Source organism: Zonotrichia leucophrys, chromosome 5, assembly GCF_028769735.1.
Source record: "Zonotrichia leucophrys gambelii isolate GWCS_2022_RI chromosome 5, RI_Zleu_2.0, whole genome shotgun sequence".
NCBI lineage: Eukaryota > Metazoa > Chordata > Aves > Passeriformes > Passerellidae > Zonotrichia > Zonotrichia leucophrys.
Window position 1 is genome coordinate 38558355 of NC_088175.1, and position 14588 is coordinate 38572942.

Consider the following 14588-nt stretch of genomic DNA (forward strand, 5'->3'; position numbering starts at 1 on the left):
TTCAAGCACAGCTAAAGATTTCACTGCCTCTGCTTTTCCTGTACTTTGACAATAATCAACTGCCTTGAGGTCAGGAGAGCTGCTTTGATGGTGGATTCAATTCTAGACTTTAAAACTTTTAAACACCCCTGTGCAGCAGCTCACTTGGCCAATGAGAAGGTCTGTACCAGTCCTGCACTTTCAGGACAGGAAGATAAGCAAGGAGCAGAATTGTCCCGTCCCACTGTGAGAGGAGTCAGGGGGGGATTCCTTTTGATAGATTTCTTGGGTGAAAATAATGCCAAAAAGCAGCAAGCACCCAAGAACCATTTATTGATAAAGGATACGGTTCTGACCAGAGTGGGATAGAAAAGAGACCAGAGAAAAAGGGGGATGGAGAGAGTAACTGCTTTTACCTGCCAAGGCTGCTCCCACAGCTCCATTTCCCAGGCATTTTTTTCCCAGGCATCCTGGCATGTGTCAGGGCTCTCAGCACCTGCCCAGTCCCTCCAGTAATTTTTCACCTCATGTGTAATATATGTTAGGGCATAAATAAAAATCAAATCAGTCCCTCACAGAAATGTTTTTGAAATCTTGCCTTTACTAACCTTACTCCAAAGGGGTGAGAAACAGAAGACAAAACACACTAACAGAACGCACTGTTACTCATCTTGCCAAAATGTGTCTCTCCTCATTGCCACAGCTGCATCCCCCAGCATGGGGGATGCCATGCAGCAGGGCAGAGCAACAGTGAGAAATAGGCTACCGGGGGAAAATTCAAAATCAGTTTGCAAATGAGGTGGTAGATGTAGAGGATGACTTGGAGGCGGGGGATGTTCACAGGAAAAGGCTCTTTTTTCCTACTCAGAGTTGTGAAATATTCAAGTGCCAGAGTGCTGGGGGTGTTGAAGGTACTTTCCCGGTTGCAGTACAGAAATTTCACTCTCCCTTTACACCCTTTCCCAGAAATTGTGCTCTCCCTCTGTCCTGAACCCCCCAGATTCATGCCCAAAACACCTTTGCACAATTTTTTCCACCCTTAAGGAACAGAAATTTTGTCATCCACTCCCCCACAGCTGGAACCACACCCCAGGGAACAGCCCTTTTCCTGCACCTTTTGTCCTCCCCTGCACAGAGAAGGAGTAGTCAGAGCCTGTGGTTACCAAAAGGGCAGGTATTTTACCAATCACAGCTCTTGCAGAGACTCAGAGGCATTAGACCCTTGAACTGTTTAATAAAGCTTAAGAAATAATTATTGTCTAATGGCCTAATATAGCTTGAAATAAACCCATTAACTGATGGCTTACAAAATACCCTGGGGTCTTTGTATGCGGAGGCAGAACACAGTTGTCAGAGGATTTATTCCTTCATCTACAGAAAGAATAATTAGGACCAGCTCTAACCAGAATATGTGCTAAAGAGACACTTGGCAGTTGTCTCCTAAAAATATTCCAGGCATAATGCTTCAAACTAATTAGTAGAGAGGTTGATGTTATTGACAAGGGACACACAAAAAACATCCCTATCCTATGAAAAACCACAAAATTACAACTTTGGAACTGGTATTGTGGAAAGGGTTTCACATCCACAAAGGTAGACATGACAGCTGCACATCCTTTCTCTGCTTTAATCAAATATTCCTTTTCAGAACTTCAAGAAAATACAGATGAAACAATCAGCCTGCATTGCTTCATGAAAACATTACATTCCCATAAAACATACAGAGACTCTCTTAAATATGCTTGCTGCTTTAGACAGTATTTCACTGGTCTGGATCACATTTACGTGAAACTTTTCAAGACAAAGGAATAACAGAAGCTGATTGCAGGCTCCTTAGCATTTTTAGGGGAGATCCTCATTCTTCTTGGGCACCAAGAAGGGACAGACCAAGACACAGAGATCTGTCAGTCACAGCTGATTTGTCTGTCTGGATCTTGCTGGGTGCTGCACTCTTCAAGTGTTGGTTCAGCGAGCCAGGCACGGTTGCCAAGATCTTACTGGGTTGATCTTTAGCTGAACCAAGTGTTGTAGCTGTTTTCTGCTTCTGGGCTAAAGCTGAGCTCATCAGTAACCCCCAGAGCCCCCGTGGAGCCTGGGGGAGGCCAGCAGAGCAGCATTCACCTCAGCCCGGCTTGGAATTTGCAACAGAAGAAATGGTCACAGCACTCAGCATGACTATCCAGGTGAAGGCTTCTCTCCCACTAACAGCTGGACTTACATTTCATCCTCAGTGTGGAATCTGGTTTATTTTGGAAGCTTATTTTAAAGTCCGATGTGTTTTCAGCAATACTATTTCTCGTTACAATTTAGAGATGGCATTTTCTTTAATTCTGATTAATCTGTTAAATAAATATGCAAATATATCAAGTGCTCTATATAAAAATACATACACACAACAAACAACTCCTCATAATAAAAGCAAGATTAATAAAAATATGTACTGTTTTATACATATGAAATGGCTGTCTAGTTTCGAAACTATAATGAAACAATTACACATAAGTCACAGGACATAACCTAAAAAGAATCAGCATATATAAAATAATGGCATTGCCTCTTGAGCATCTCTCCTTTAAAAATATACAAAGAACCCAACCAGTGTTGCCTGTGCTTTTATAGCTACTGACTATAAGATAAATTACCAAGAAGTTTGTGGATTTCTTCATTTAATGTCTGAACAGGGAGATGAATAACATGCCACAGACTTTTTGGTTTTTTTAAGAGAAGTTAAGCCTCCAAGACAGTGAAATACGTCCTTCTCACTGAGACCTGTACCGAGTTAGGATTTAAAGATTTTTAATTCTTACTCTGGATCTCCATACTTAGTGGAATAAGTACCTAACAGCAGTTTAAACACAGCTTTCAGCAGATCACTTTGATTTCTAATGACAAATAGAAAAGTGTGCTTAAAAACATTAAACAAGAATCAATGCATTGTTCACAGATGAAATATCTGGCCTGCATAAAGCCAAAAAACATCTTATGTGTATTTTAAAACATCACTTTCTCTTGGGACTTTTTGCCCAGGTGTAAATTGCCCTGAGCAGATCTGCCAGCAGATACCAGGGCACTTGAGCATTTCCATGAAGCACATGGGAAACTGCTGGAGGGCTGTGACTCAGAAATATAATCAACAGTCTTGTGCTTTATGTTCCAGTAAAGACCAGTGCTAGCTGAAGTCAGTATTTAGCCAGCTGAATATTCACCCTCCAAACTGCTTCAGATGGAGAACATAATATAACACACTTTAGCAGAACAGTTTCAAAGACAGGGGCTATGGCCAGTGAACAGAACTCCTGAACAGCCCTGCTACAGACCATCTACATCCCACAGCTGGCACAGACCAGCATTTTTCCCTGCATTTCCTGGGGGGAGTCCAATTGGAAGTTACAATTCTCCCTCCATTCCAATAAGCTTTCTTAAAAATGGCACAGACCACTGGTAGTAAATAATTGTTTTCCTGACAATTCTTATCAATATAATGCACAGCATCATAGCTTAATACAAATACTTTACAGACACAAAAGGACATAACAAAAGCATGTAACAATGCAGCTCAGCTACTCTACTATATTACACGGCTGGGAAGAGTTTCCTTTCCTTTGCTTTGATCTTTTCTGTAGAAATTGAACTTCTGGTACCAAAAAGCAAGCAATGTTTCTTTTTGGTGTTTTTAAAAAACTGATGGAAAAAATGTAGATGAAATAGAATTCAGAGGAAATGAGCGAGATCATAGAAAAGCAGCTTTTAAAATATCAGCAATCTCGCGTAATGTAATAGTTATAGAGGAAAAAAATTAATAGGCTCAGCATCTCCTTACCAAAATGGAGCAGAATACAGAGACCTATTTTCAGGAATAAAATACAGTCAGCTTCCCTAGTGATTTCAATTGCTTGATTTGTGCATATGTGATAGAGCTGGGGTCATTTTGTTTTATTCATTATCTTAACTAACAGGCTCATTAAAAACATGCACAAACTTGGACCAATGAATGAGGTGGGGAGAAGAGCAGTGAACACCTCAAAAACTGAAGGATAATGGTACAGGTTGCTAGGATAATAAAGAATAGAAGTTTATTATATTTCAGCTCATGTTTTCATGCCTTTATTACCCCTCCCAAGAAGACTTGCTGTATGTCCACAGATATTTAAAAATAGAGATAAATAAATTTTGTCCTTCTGGGTTTCCTTCGTTGCAGACCAAGCCACACATAATTATAAAATGTCACTTTTTGTTTATACTGGCAGATTCTGAATGTACCCACAGCCATTCCTGGCTGGACAGCATTTCTGAAGGATTCTGCTGTTGCAGACATTGTAGAAGATGCCTTTTGGGTTTAAACTTGATTTTTTTACTCTTGACATTTTTCCTCACTTATTTCTCTACCATGGAATGTTTTATACTTTAAATATCTGTAAGATGGAGTGACTGGATACTTCTTTAGCTTCACACAGTGAAGACCTTCCATCTGGGGAATAATGATGTAAACTCGTATGCCTCCTAACATCCAGGACACAGTGAGAGTCCTCTGTGAAGGGACTGGGAACTGAAAGCATTATGCAACTCTTGGGGGTGTATTTCAGAAAGCACATGTCAATTTTTAAACTCAGGCGTCACTGCAAAGTGATTAAAAAGAAACAGAACTTATGCTTATCTTCAAAAGACATCAGTAGCACAGTGCATCTGTGAATTCCTGTTCAAGTTCCACATGATTTTGGTTTCCCCAGCCCTGATCTGCTTGGCAGTGTGGTACCATTACACTCCAGTCTTCATGTCAAACTCGTGATGATTTTGTGTTTCATTAACAGTCAGGAATTCATCACATGCTTGTGTTCGGTCATTTGACTGTTCTTTATGAACCAAGTGCACCATTTCTTGTGATTTGCTGATATCTCCATTTAATTCACTTGTCTTCCTGTCCTCCACTGCTCCTTTGCCATTGTTAATCACTAGCTTTTTCTTCTGTCCACATCTAGAAATAAATTAAAATTAAATATTATAAATAGAGTATAAAAAAAATAAGAAAAAACTGAAGGTCAGTATTTAGGAAAAGGTGATTGGAAATTAAAATTGTGTCTGCCAGTGCAGACTTACCATACAAAGTGTAAAGTTTCTCCATATTGCATATTTTATTTTTGAAAGCATCCACCATTATATGCATAAAATTTATTAGGAGCTCACTTATCTAATTTCTATTTACTGTTACTACATATAGCAATAACATTCATTATTGAAGGCTAGAAACTTTTGTCTGTCATTTGAATTTATCCACATTTATGAACTTTGTAAATATTCCCACTATGAAGACATCTTCAAAATCCAGGCTTGGGACCACAGCTTTGAAATGCACAAATTCTTAAGCAAGCAGAAAATCTGGATCAAGCTCTCACCTCATTGAACAAGACAACTGCTTTTTCCTTTGTATTAGCAGGCCAAGCTTAGAAGCCAACCAACAGTAAGGAAATATGGATAATTACTCTTGCTGTTGTCAGCAGCAGAGTTCCTTGGAATGTTCAGGTAGGAAAGAGGTACTGTGATTTTAAAGTTACACTCGCTGCAAGACTGCCCAATAAACCTTATATGTAGCTCTAAATTAAAACACACCAACACAGTCTTTTTAAAAGTCACCAGTCCAAAGATGATGCACACTGGTAATCATGGGCTGGGTATCCTTCGGCATAGTAAAACAGCACTACTTACACTGCTGTCAGATTTACTGTTTAGATGACTCCCTGGCTACACAGTGCTGGACATCATAGTTGTCCTCAAACAGCCTTGTGCAAAGTGAATATGCAGAGCCCAGCATGCCTAGGAGGGACAATGTGTCTGTGAAATTGGACTTCTATGTCCTTTCTTCTTAAATGAAGCATATTTACTCCTGAAGGACTGATTTGGCTGTTCAATTTTACTAAGATGCTCTTGAAACAGCATTTTTTTCATGTCTACTGACTCATAGACTACCCTCATAGATGAGTGTTATTTTATCTGAAGTAGCTCAGTTCACTCTGCTAATGCTACACACACCCTTGGGAATGATTTCCTGCTCTGCAGTCATAGAATGCCAAAAGACACCAGCAAGGAGCTATGGAGCTCCAGAGCCTCTTAAAAGAGCAGCTCGGAGTGCTCTGCAACCAACAGACTAGGAAAAAATGTGCTCACTGCTTCCTGCACAAAAATCTCCACATATTATATGGTCATTATGATGAAAAAGGAGCTAAAATCCAACATTCAAGTAGCAAATAGTTACTCTGTTAAAAAGCTCAATTTTAACATTCAAGTAGCAAAAAGCTGTTGAAGACAATTGGCAAGTAACCTCAGCACAGGCCCAGAGAAAAGAAAGAGGTAATAATATTATAGCCCATCCTTTAGGCTAGGGTTTTTCCTATTTCTCAGCTAACTTCACACAGATCATTGCATTACTTTGCACTCCTCAGCTTCCTCATCTGTAAAATGGAGTACATAAAGCTCCTGAGAGCTCAGAGTGCAATGTTAGCATATACGCTTGTGACTGCCAGCTGTGATAGTGGCTCTTGTTCAGAAGAAACAGAGTAGCAGGTTTTCACAGAATGGCTGTGATTGTCTAGGACAGCCCTTCACGCTGCACACAGACAATTTTTTAATGGTGGAAGATTATTCCTGGCTCATCCTGTGGTTGTTACTGTCTGTGTTTATCTCACAACTTCCACTCTCTGTGAACACAATTTTCCCATTGATAACAAATAGAGAGAGGCTAATCATTTTTCTGTGATCTATGTACAGTTAGTTTCCCTTTCCCAGACTAAACAGTTCATGTAGCTGCTGACTTCATGGGAGTGGTTCCAGGTGAGTGTGGAGGCTGATGTGTGACCTGTGCAGGACATGGTGACCTGGGTCCCCACACCACAAGCCACAGAGCTTTGCAGAGAATGCTCTTTCCTGTGGTTTGCTACTCTGCTCTTTGAGAAAGCTTTGGGGACACTCCAAAGGAAGAGAGAAGTAAGGCAGTGCGTTTTGGAAATGTAAATGGGTGGCCTTACCTTCTGCGACTGTTGACAGCAATGCACACTGCCAGGATCAATGCAAGCACCACCAGAGCAACAACAATGATCAGCCAGTCTGCAGGGACAGATGAGGGAGGGCAAGAGAGTGTGAATGTATCTCATGTGGTTTTGTCATCTCACAGAACTGCAGAAACACAATCTCTTCTACTTCCCATAAGCTGTCACACTCTTTTCCTAGCTTCCATGAATGTTTGTTTGGTGTACAAAGTCTTTCCGTGCATTTTTATCACTCAGCTACAGACAGGCCAGCTCACATTAAATACTCCATTGCTGCTGTCACCTGCAAGCACTTTAGTGGGCACAGGTGAAGAGGAGCTGTTTCACTGATTTACTCCAACGGCAAAAGAAAAAGCTCAGCATGACACACCTACAGTCTCAGGCACAGAAGCAGGATGAGTTTTAGCACATTTTTAGCAAAGCAGTTTTCATAACCTTCCCAGTAGCCTACTTTCTACTACCATTTTAGCTCTGCTACCATTACAGATGGGGGTCCTCTCCCAAGAGTTATGTCCTGTATTTTCTTTGTTTGAAACAACCATTCCTAGTTTAACAAGACTCATACATTTAAATTGCAACAAATTACCTCTTCTAATTAGTTAATTATTAGTACTCCATGGTGAAAAACTGATAGGCATTCTTTTCATAGCATGCTTTTCTTATATCTCCCTTCAGTTTTCCCTGCAAATGATGAGTTCTTCAAAAGGTACTTCAAAGGTTACCTTCCCAAAATTTTCTGTGTGCTCTTGTCCATTTTTTTCCTGTGACTAATGCAATGCCTTGAACTGAACACAGAGTTTCACCTCTGGACTTGCTAGGCCTAAGTACAGTGGGATAATTACTTTCTCTGTTTTAAATATTACTTTACCACTAATAAGTCCCAGAATATATTCACATTCTTTTGCAGTTGTATCATGGTGTTGGCTTCTTTTTATTCTATTTTAGTCTGCACATTCTCTTCTGGAGAGCTTGTCTTAGCTGAACATTCTCATGGATATGATGCTATGCATGTAACTTTACCAAGTTTTGCTTGATTTAATTTCAGTTTATAAAAGTTAATTGAATCTTAATTCCACTCCCCAAATGTATGGTTTCTCTTATCTTAATATTGCTGAAAAACTATATGAGTTACAATATGCTGTCTTTCAGACTACTTGTGAAATGCTGAATACAATCTGATCCAGAACAAAGCCTGAACGAAGCATTTGACCTTCACTTCCATCTCTTACTTCAGTTCATATGAAGACAATTCTATCATTGGATTTTTAAAACATTTGACTTCCAAAACCCACCTGGTACACGGGCCGACCTTGGTTCTGAATCTGTTTTTGTTGTGGCAGTCCCTCCAGGGGAAGTCGTGGATTCATCATGTCCCTTGTGTGGTCCTTGGTTATCATACACATTAGAGGTAGAGCCTAAAGAACAAAAAAAACCCCAGCCATTAAGCCAAAAATGCTTGATGGATATTTAACAGCAATGTATGAAGACTGCAACTTAAACAGTGTAAAAATCATATTCTGGAAAGTCCATGCTGAAGCAGTTAATGAGTGTTTATAATGAAAATTATCACACAGACTATAAGCACGACACTCATCTGAACTATGGCTAGCTTTAGTATTTTGAGAAGCAAAACTCATGGCTTTCCCCACTTGTCTCCCTCATATGTTTCAATTCTATTCTGACATAGGATAAAACTGAACCTCTAATACTCTAATGTTGCCATAAAATTGAACAATAGTTCTCTGAATGCTTGCGACTTAGGCAGCTAGAGTGGGACTCTAAAAATTAAAAGTATTCTTCTCCTAATAGAAAAAAGTGTTCTCTGCAAACTTAGAAGTGAATCCTCTTGTCCTTTTTAATAAGTTGTGTAATTTGGTTCCAAGATGGTATTAGACCTTTAATCAGTCTCTTATATTTTCTAAGCTGGTCATACTACTTAAACTTTTAGGCAAGCCCATGCTATTGCCATAAAGGTATCCCAAGTCTAAAATTATCAGCAGACTATAGATACAGTAATTTCATTATCACTACAAAAATATATGACAGATCTCCACCTCTCTGAATTCTTCCAGACTCTAAGAAATTAAACACTAACTCTAATCAGCTGTAAAGTTCTTTTTCTTTATCACAAATTACAACTAATTTCTGTCCAATATTTCTGATCTCATTTCCTAGTAACAGCTGGCAAATGCAAAATTGAGAAGCATGTTTTATTCCCTCTGTGAAGCACAGCCAGCAAGCAGCTCATGAATTTTCCAGATGTTTTTATTATTTTTGTTAACAAGAAACTTATTGACTGGCGTGTTTTTTGGTACTATCTCACAACAAAGGACAGAGCACAAATTCAACAATGAAGAACCTTGATCTAGCAGCATAGAAAGCTGACCAAGAGGGACCTACTTACTTGTCTACACTACATCTCAGCAGATTTTTGAGTTTTTCCTCCACAAAACCCCTTATAACAGCATTCAGATATTTATTAAAAGTTGTGTGCTTAGAAACCTGCTACATTTGCTGCTCCCATGAGCACTGAGAAGCAGCAGCAAGGGTCAGCCACGTTCCCTGTTGTTCTGGCTCTGGGGAGGTGCTTGCAAGCGGCAGGGAGGGAACCTCAAAAGCCCTCTACATTTCATTTTGGTAACACGCTGATTTTTTTCTTTATGGACAGTTATTTTTTGTGTCCCTTCACTGGACTGACTTGTTATGCTGTGGGCACTTGGTGTGGTCTGACCACAGCTTAAACACTGCTGTAGAAAAAAAGTGGTACAGTACATCAAACCATTAATTTGATCAGAGAAGGGCTTAACAATACATTCATGAATCTTTTCCATTCCATTTCACCTATACTGGGCAACATTACAAATGAATGAACCCTTCAATAAGCTTTTTGATGACAATGGTAATGTCTTAGTAACTCCCATAAACTGTGTTAAAATGCGACAAGAGAAGGTAAATGAAAAAAGGAAGAGTTTTGAGAAAATGGCCTTCTGAGCTTTTTGCCAAGGTACTGACAATACCCCCATTGAAAAAGATATTCCCACTGGAAAATATTCAAACCTGTTCTTACAGGTTTTATGTGATTAAAACAGAAAGGCAGCAAACATTTTTTCATAGTGTGTAATGTCTACACATAAAATTAAGAAGGGAGCTTAAATTAATTAAGTGAATAGGGCCTGTGAAATGAAAGAAATGTGTTTCAGTAGGAAGACATTATTTAAAACAGATTTCATTGTTAACATTCTGACAAATACATATTTTGCTTTTATAGTCCTATGCCTACATCAAAATACTATAACCAGGCAATTTTGTTAGAGTTGAATTTACTGGTTTATACAAAATTCTTGGAAAAATAATTAGCCCAAGTTCTACCTCACAGTATAATAATTAGTACTAATGAATTATTAAAAGAATTAATTTTCAAGTGTTTTCTGTATAATCTTGTAAAATATAGGTACATAATCTTGTTTATATGCAATGAATGTCCACAGAGTATTGGCGAAATTCTGCTCTGGAATGGTTCCATTAACTTCCAAGAAAGTGCATGAAAACAGTGTTTGGATTAGCTGAAATGGGAAAAAACCCCTTACTTTTAGGATGGTTGTTTGTGGGGAAACTACATTTGGGAATATGGAAAAGTCCCTTCATTTCCCATGTTATTAGCATGTGACCACACATCCAAAAAAAATACCAAAGGCTGTATGTAGTATAATAGGCAAACACTGTTAACTGCAGTAACTTCATCAGAAGAATAACCCTTTGAAAAACAAGGCTGTTCACAAAAGAAATGTCAGTTACAGCCCAGTAACAGCCACAACTAATCACTGGAAAGATACCAAGAGCACATACAGCTATGAAAAAAAATGGTGTCACAGAGAATTACCTTTCTTTTGTACTTATTCAGCTAATTTAAAAGGTTACAAATGGGGGGAAAGTGACAGATACTTAAGGGTTACATAGCTGTCATTTGTGCCTAGCAAAAAAAAAGAAAGACAAAATGCTATCACAAATATATGGGCATGAAGAGAAAGTTTTCATTTCTTCATTTCAATAGTTGTGTTACCACATGCTGATAACAGAATATAAGAAAAGTTTATTTGCAAAACACTATTTACAGCCTTTACACAATGCTTTTGCTAGAAAGAGATACCATTCATGACATCTTATCAGCAGGTTAAAACCAATAACAAAACCCAAAAAGGAAATCATAATATGACAATCATTTACAATTATGCTTAGTACACATTTTTGGACAATAACCATTGTCCACAACAACAACTTACTGATGGATAAATGAAAATGGTTATAATTCACTGTTCTTACTGGTAGTATGAGTAGTCTGCAAGGGAATGAAACGGTCCTCAATGTCTGAAAAAACTCCAGGTATCCCATGGACATGGAAACCATCGGTGGTGTTTGCCGGTTCACTTTCCCTTCCTGGTGCAGTGCCAGGTGCCAGTGGCTCCTTGGTTGCTTTCTCTTGGTCAGCGTCATCCACGGACTCTATGATTGCCATGATGGTGGCATGATCAGGGAGCACTCACAAAAACCACCACCCACATCATCTCCTGGGCCACAGCAAGCCAGAAAGCACCTTCACCTTCCTCATGCAAAGCACAGAAGGAGGGAAGAAGACATGAAGGCCTCTCCTTCTTCTTCCACACTGTCACTGGCTTCTGAGAGACCCTGAAGCTCCACATCTATGCTCAGCATGTTGGAGCAGGATGCTGGTGACATACACAGATCCCAGTGACAGAGGGAAAGGGGAGACCTTTAGAAGAAGAGACTTTAGCAGCAACAACCTGACCCTGTAACTCAGGACTGAGTGGCCTCACCTCTGTGAGTTTTGCCTGGCAATACGCAGGGGAAGTGAAGTAAGAAACTGATGGCAGAATTTAAGGAATGCAATTCTTCTATGAATGCACTGCCCTCACCACTGGGACACCACTGCCCAGTGATGGTGCTGCTGCTGAGTTGTAGGATCAAGTCATCTGATTAGCCTGCCAGAGCACCTCCACCATACCAGTCATGGTGCCAAAGCATATCCAGCCTAATTCCACTGATGCACAAGAAAGGAAGATCAGGCTGGGGATTCAGAACCACCAAAGTGCATTTCTCACAGAACATTTGGGAGATCACCCAAAAACATGCTTCAGCAAAGGTCAGAAACCACCAAGTACACCAGCAAGAAGGAGCAAGGAGTCCCTCAGGCCTTGTTCACAGATCCTATGCCAGATTTTTCACTGCAAGTTCACGCTAAGAATGAAGATCCCCAGGATGAGAAAGATAGTGAAAGGAGTCATCTTCAGCAGAGATAATGTCTCATTTCACACCAGGCATGAGAAATGAGAATGATCCATTATTCTTGCTGATACCCATCAGAAAAGAGTCATTACCAGCTGTGGTCACACTGGAGGTAGTTCTGTGGAGGCCTTCATCTCCGTGTGTATCCATGGGATGTGTGATGTCCTCAGTGCCCTGTCCTGGTTCATCATCTGAAGGCAGAGGCGTTTGAGTTTGCTCTTTGTGGTGGGCACCCTCAGGAGAGGAAGCAGATGTCACCACTAGGTGAGGTGCCCACGCTTCCTGGGTTACATCTTCTGGTGCCAGAATGTCAGTGGAGGCTGTGACTGTTGTGATGATGGCCAAGTTAACTTCAAACCCATTTTAAAAATGCACCTTACATATTACTCCCTGTTTATTTATAGTAATCTCTAGCTTTTTAATTTATTTGCCTATGTAGACTATACAGTGAGAAGAAAAACAAAACAAAACAAAGCCACAAGCAAAGAATATCCTCTGCATGTGACACACTCTTTTTGGTTTGCCTCTTCCTTCATTAATATTCACAATGCAGCCTAAAATACTGGTTTTGAAAATACCTAGTGAACACTGTTTAGAAGTGAGAAAACAGCAATATTATTTTCAGAATGAGTATAAGAATTTCTCTTGTTACACAGAGGAATGAGATTAGAATTACTTAATTAATAACCTCTGAAAAAAATGCAAAATCATACTTGGGTTTTCATATTTGCAACTGACCTGTCAAACCTCATAAAGCTTGAAAACAGTGAATTGGGAAACTTTACAGAATCTCATTCATGTTTAGAAAACGTGAGCAGATGATAGTGAACACAAACTTTTTCATCTACAAACTATATTTTTAATCTACACAATTTGTAGTTTTCATAGCTCTCTGTCAAATCCTAAATGTTGAGGATTAAATAGTCCAGATAAAAATGGATTTAGAGGTAGAAAATGATAACAGCTAATTTTTCCTTAGAACATCTTTTTTATAAAATGCAGGAAGAAAAGATGCAAGAAGTTTCAAACAACTTCAGTGTGATAAAAAAAAATCTTATTGTATTAAATAAAAAAGAAGTATTTTGAATGAGAATAATTTTAAGTGGATAACATGCATAGTTTGGGAATTTAAGTTAGAACCTTGCAGAACTACATAAACAAACTCCAACAAATTATTTCAAATTTTACAGTATGAAGAGAATATGCTGAAAAAATAAGACCAGGAATGACCAGACATGAAGAACAAGCCATTTGCACTACCAGCCACCTCCAAAAAGCAACTGTTTTCAGAGTTAAAAATACACCCAACAAAGTCAGGGGGCACAAGAAACAGGGCACACAAGAAAAAAAATATCCTTAAGCAGACAAGAATTCTTGTTGGGATATTCACATGCAACAAAATAATAAAAACATTTGCAATGTAAATTCACAACAAGAATGCACACTTCGAAGATGAGAAAGACAAGGAAAAAAGTCAGTTTCAGAAGAAATAATGTCTCATTTCACACTAGACATGAGAAATGAGTACAATCCATTATTTTTACTGGAACCCATTGGAGGAGAGTCATTACCAGCTTTGCTCCTAGTGGCTGTGGTCCTGTGGAGAACTTCATCCCCGGGGACATCTGTGGGATTCGTGCTGCCTTCAGTGGTCATTTCTGGTTCATAATCCCGACGCAGAAGTGGTTGAGTTGGCTCTTTGTGGTGGGCATCATCAGGAGAGGCAACAGCTGCTATGATGGTTTAATACAGATGATTTAAGCACAGATTATTTAATAGCTGTGAATTCCACATGTGTGCTGCTGTGGCCTTCCCATTTCCATCCCATCCAAGCCTCCTGTTCCCCTCAAAGCACAGTTACCCTTTTCTATCCACAAAAAGGGCAGAGAAGGGAGACCTTGCGTACATCACCACTGCTCTCTCACAGTTTTGGTGAGACATATCCATTTGCTGTTCTTGCCTGCTTTTTTACTTAATTAAAAAGACTCCTGAGGGCAGTGGACCCAGGGAAAGAGGCAGAAGTCAGAAGGATTCCCTGACCTGCATCCCAGGCTACCTACAAAGTCTCAGCTTCCTTGGCACTGTCACTTGCTCTCATAGTGTGTTTCACATTACAGGCATCAGTACTGAAAGTACAGTCAAGAAGACATGAAGGCCTCTGCTTCTTCTTCCACACTGTCACTGGCTTCTGAGAGACCCCTAAGCTCCACATTTAAGCTCAGCATGTTGGAGTGAGATGTCGGCAAAATATACAGATTTGAGAAGGTCTCT

The 14588-nt window shown here is 39.5% G+C and overlaps 1 protein-coding gene across 1 annotated transcript in view; it reads right to left on the reverse strand.

Moving 5' to 3' along the window:
• Nucleotides 1-1592: 1592 nt before the first annotated feature.
• The window catches only part of CD44 (CD44 molecule (IN blood group)), a 53979-nt gene continuing 40983 nt past the window's right edge, over nt 1593-14588 (reverse strand). The window contains 8 exon segments of the mRNA XM_064715243.1: nt 1593-4951; nt 6996-7074; nt 8309-8431; nt 11337-11525; nt 12386-12643; nt 13889-13981; nt 13984-14024; nt 14026-14047. Of these exon segments, the coding sequence (XP_064571313.1) occupies nt 4735-4951; nt 6996-7074; nt 8309-8431; nt 11337-11525; nt 12386-12643; nt 13889-13981; nt 13984-14024; nt 14026-14047 (1022 nt within the window). The 3' untranslated portion in view covers nt 1593-4734.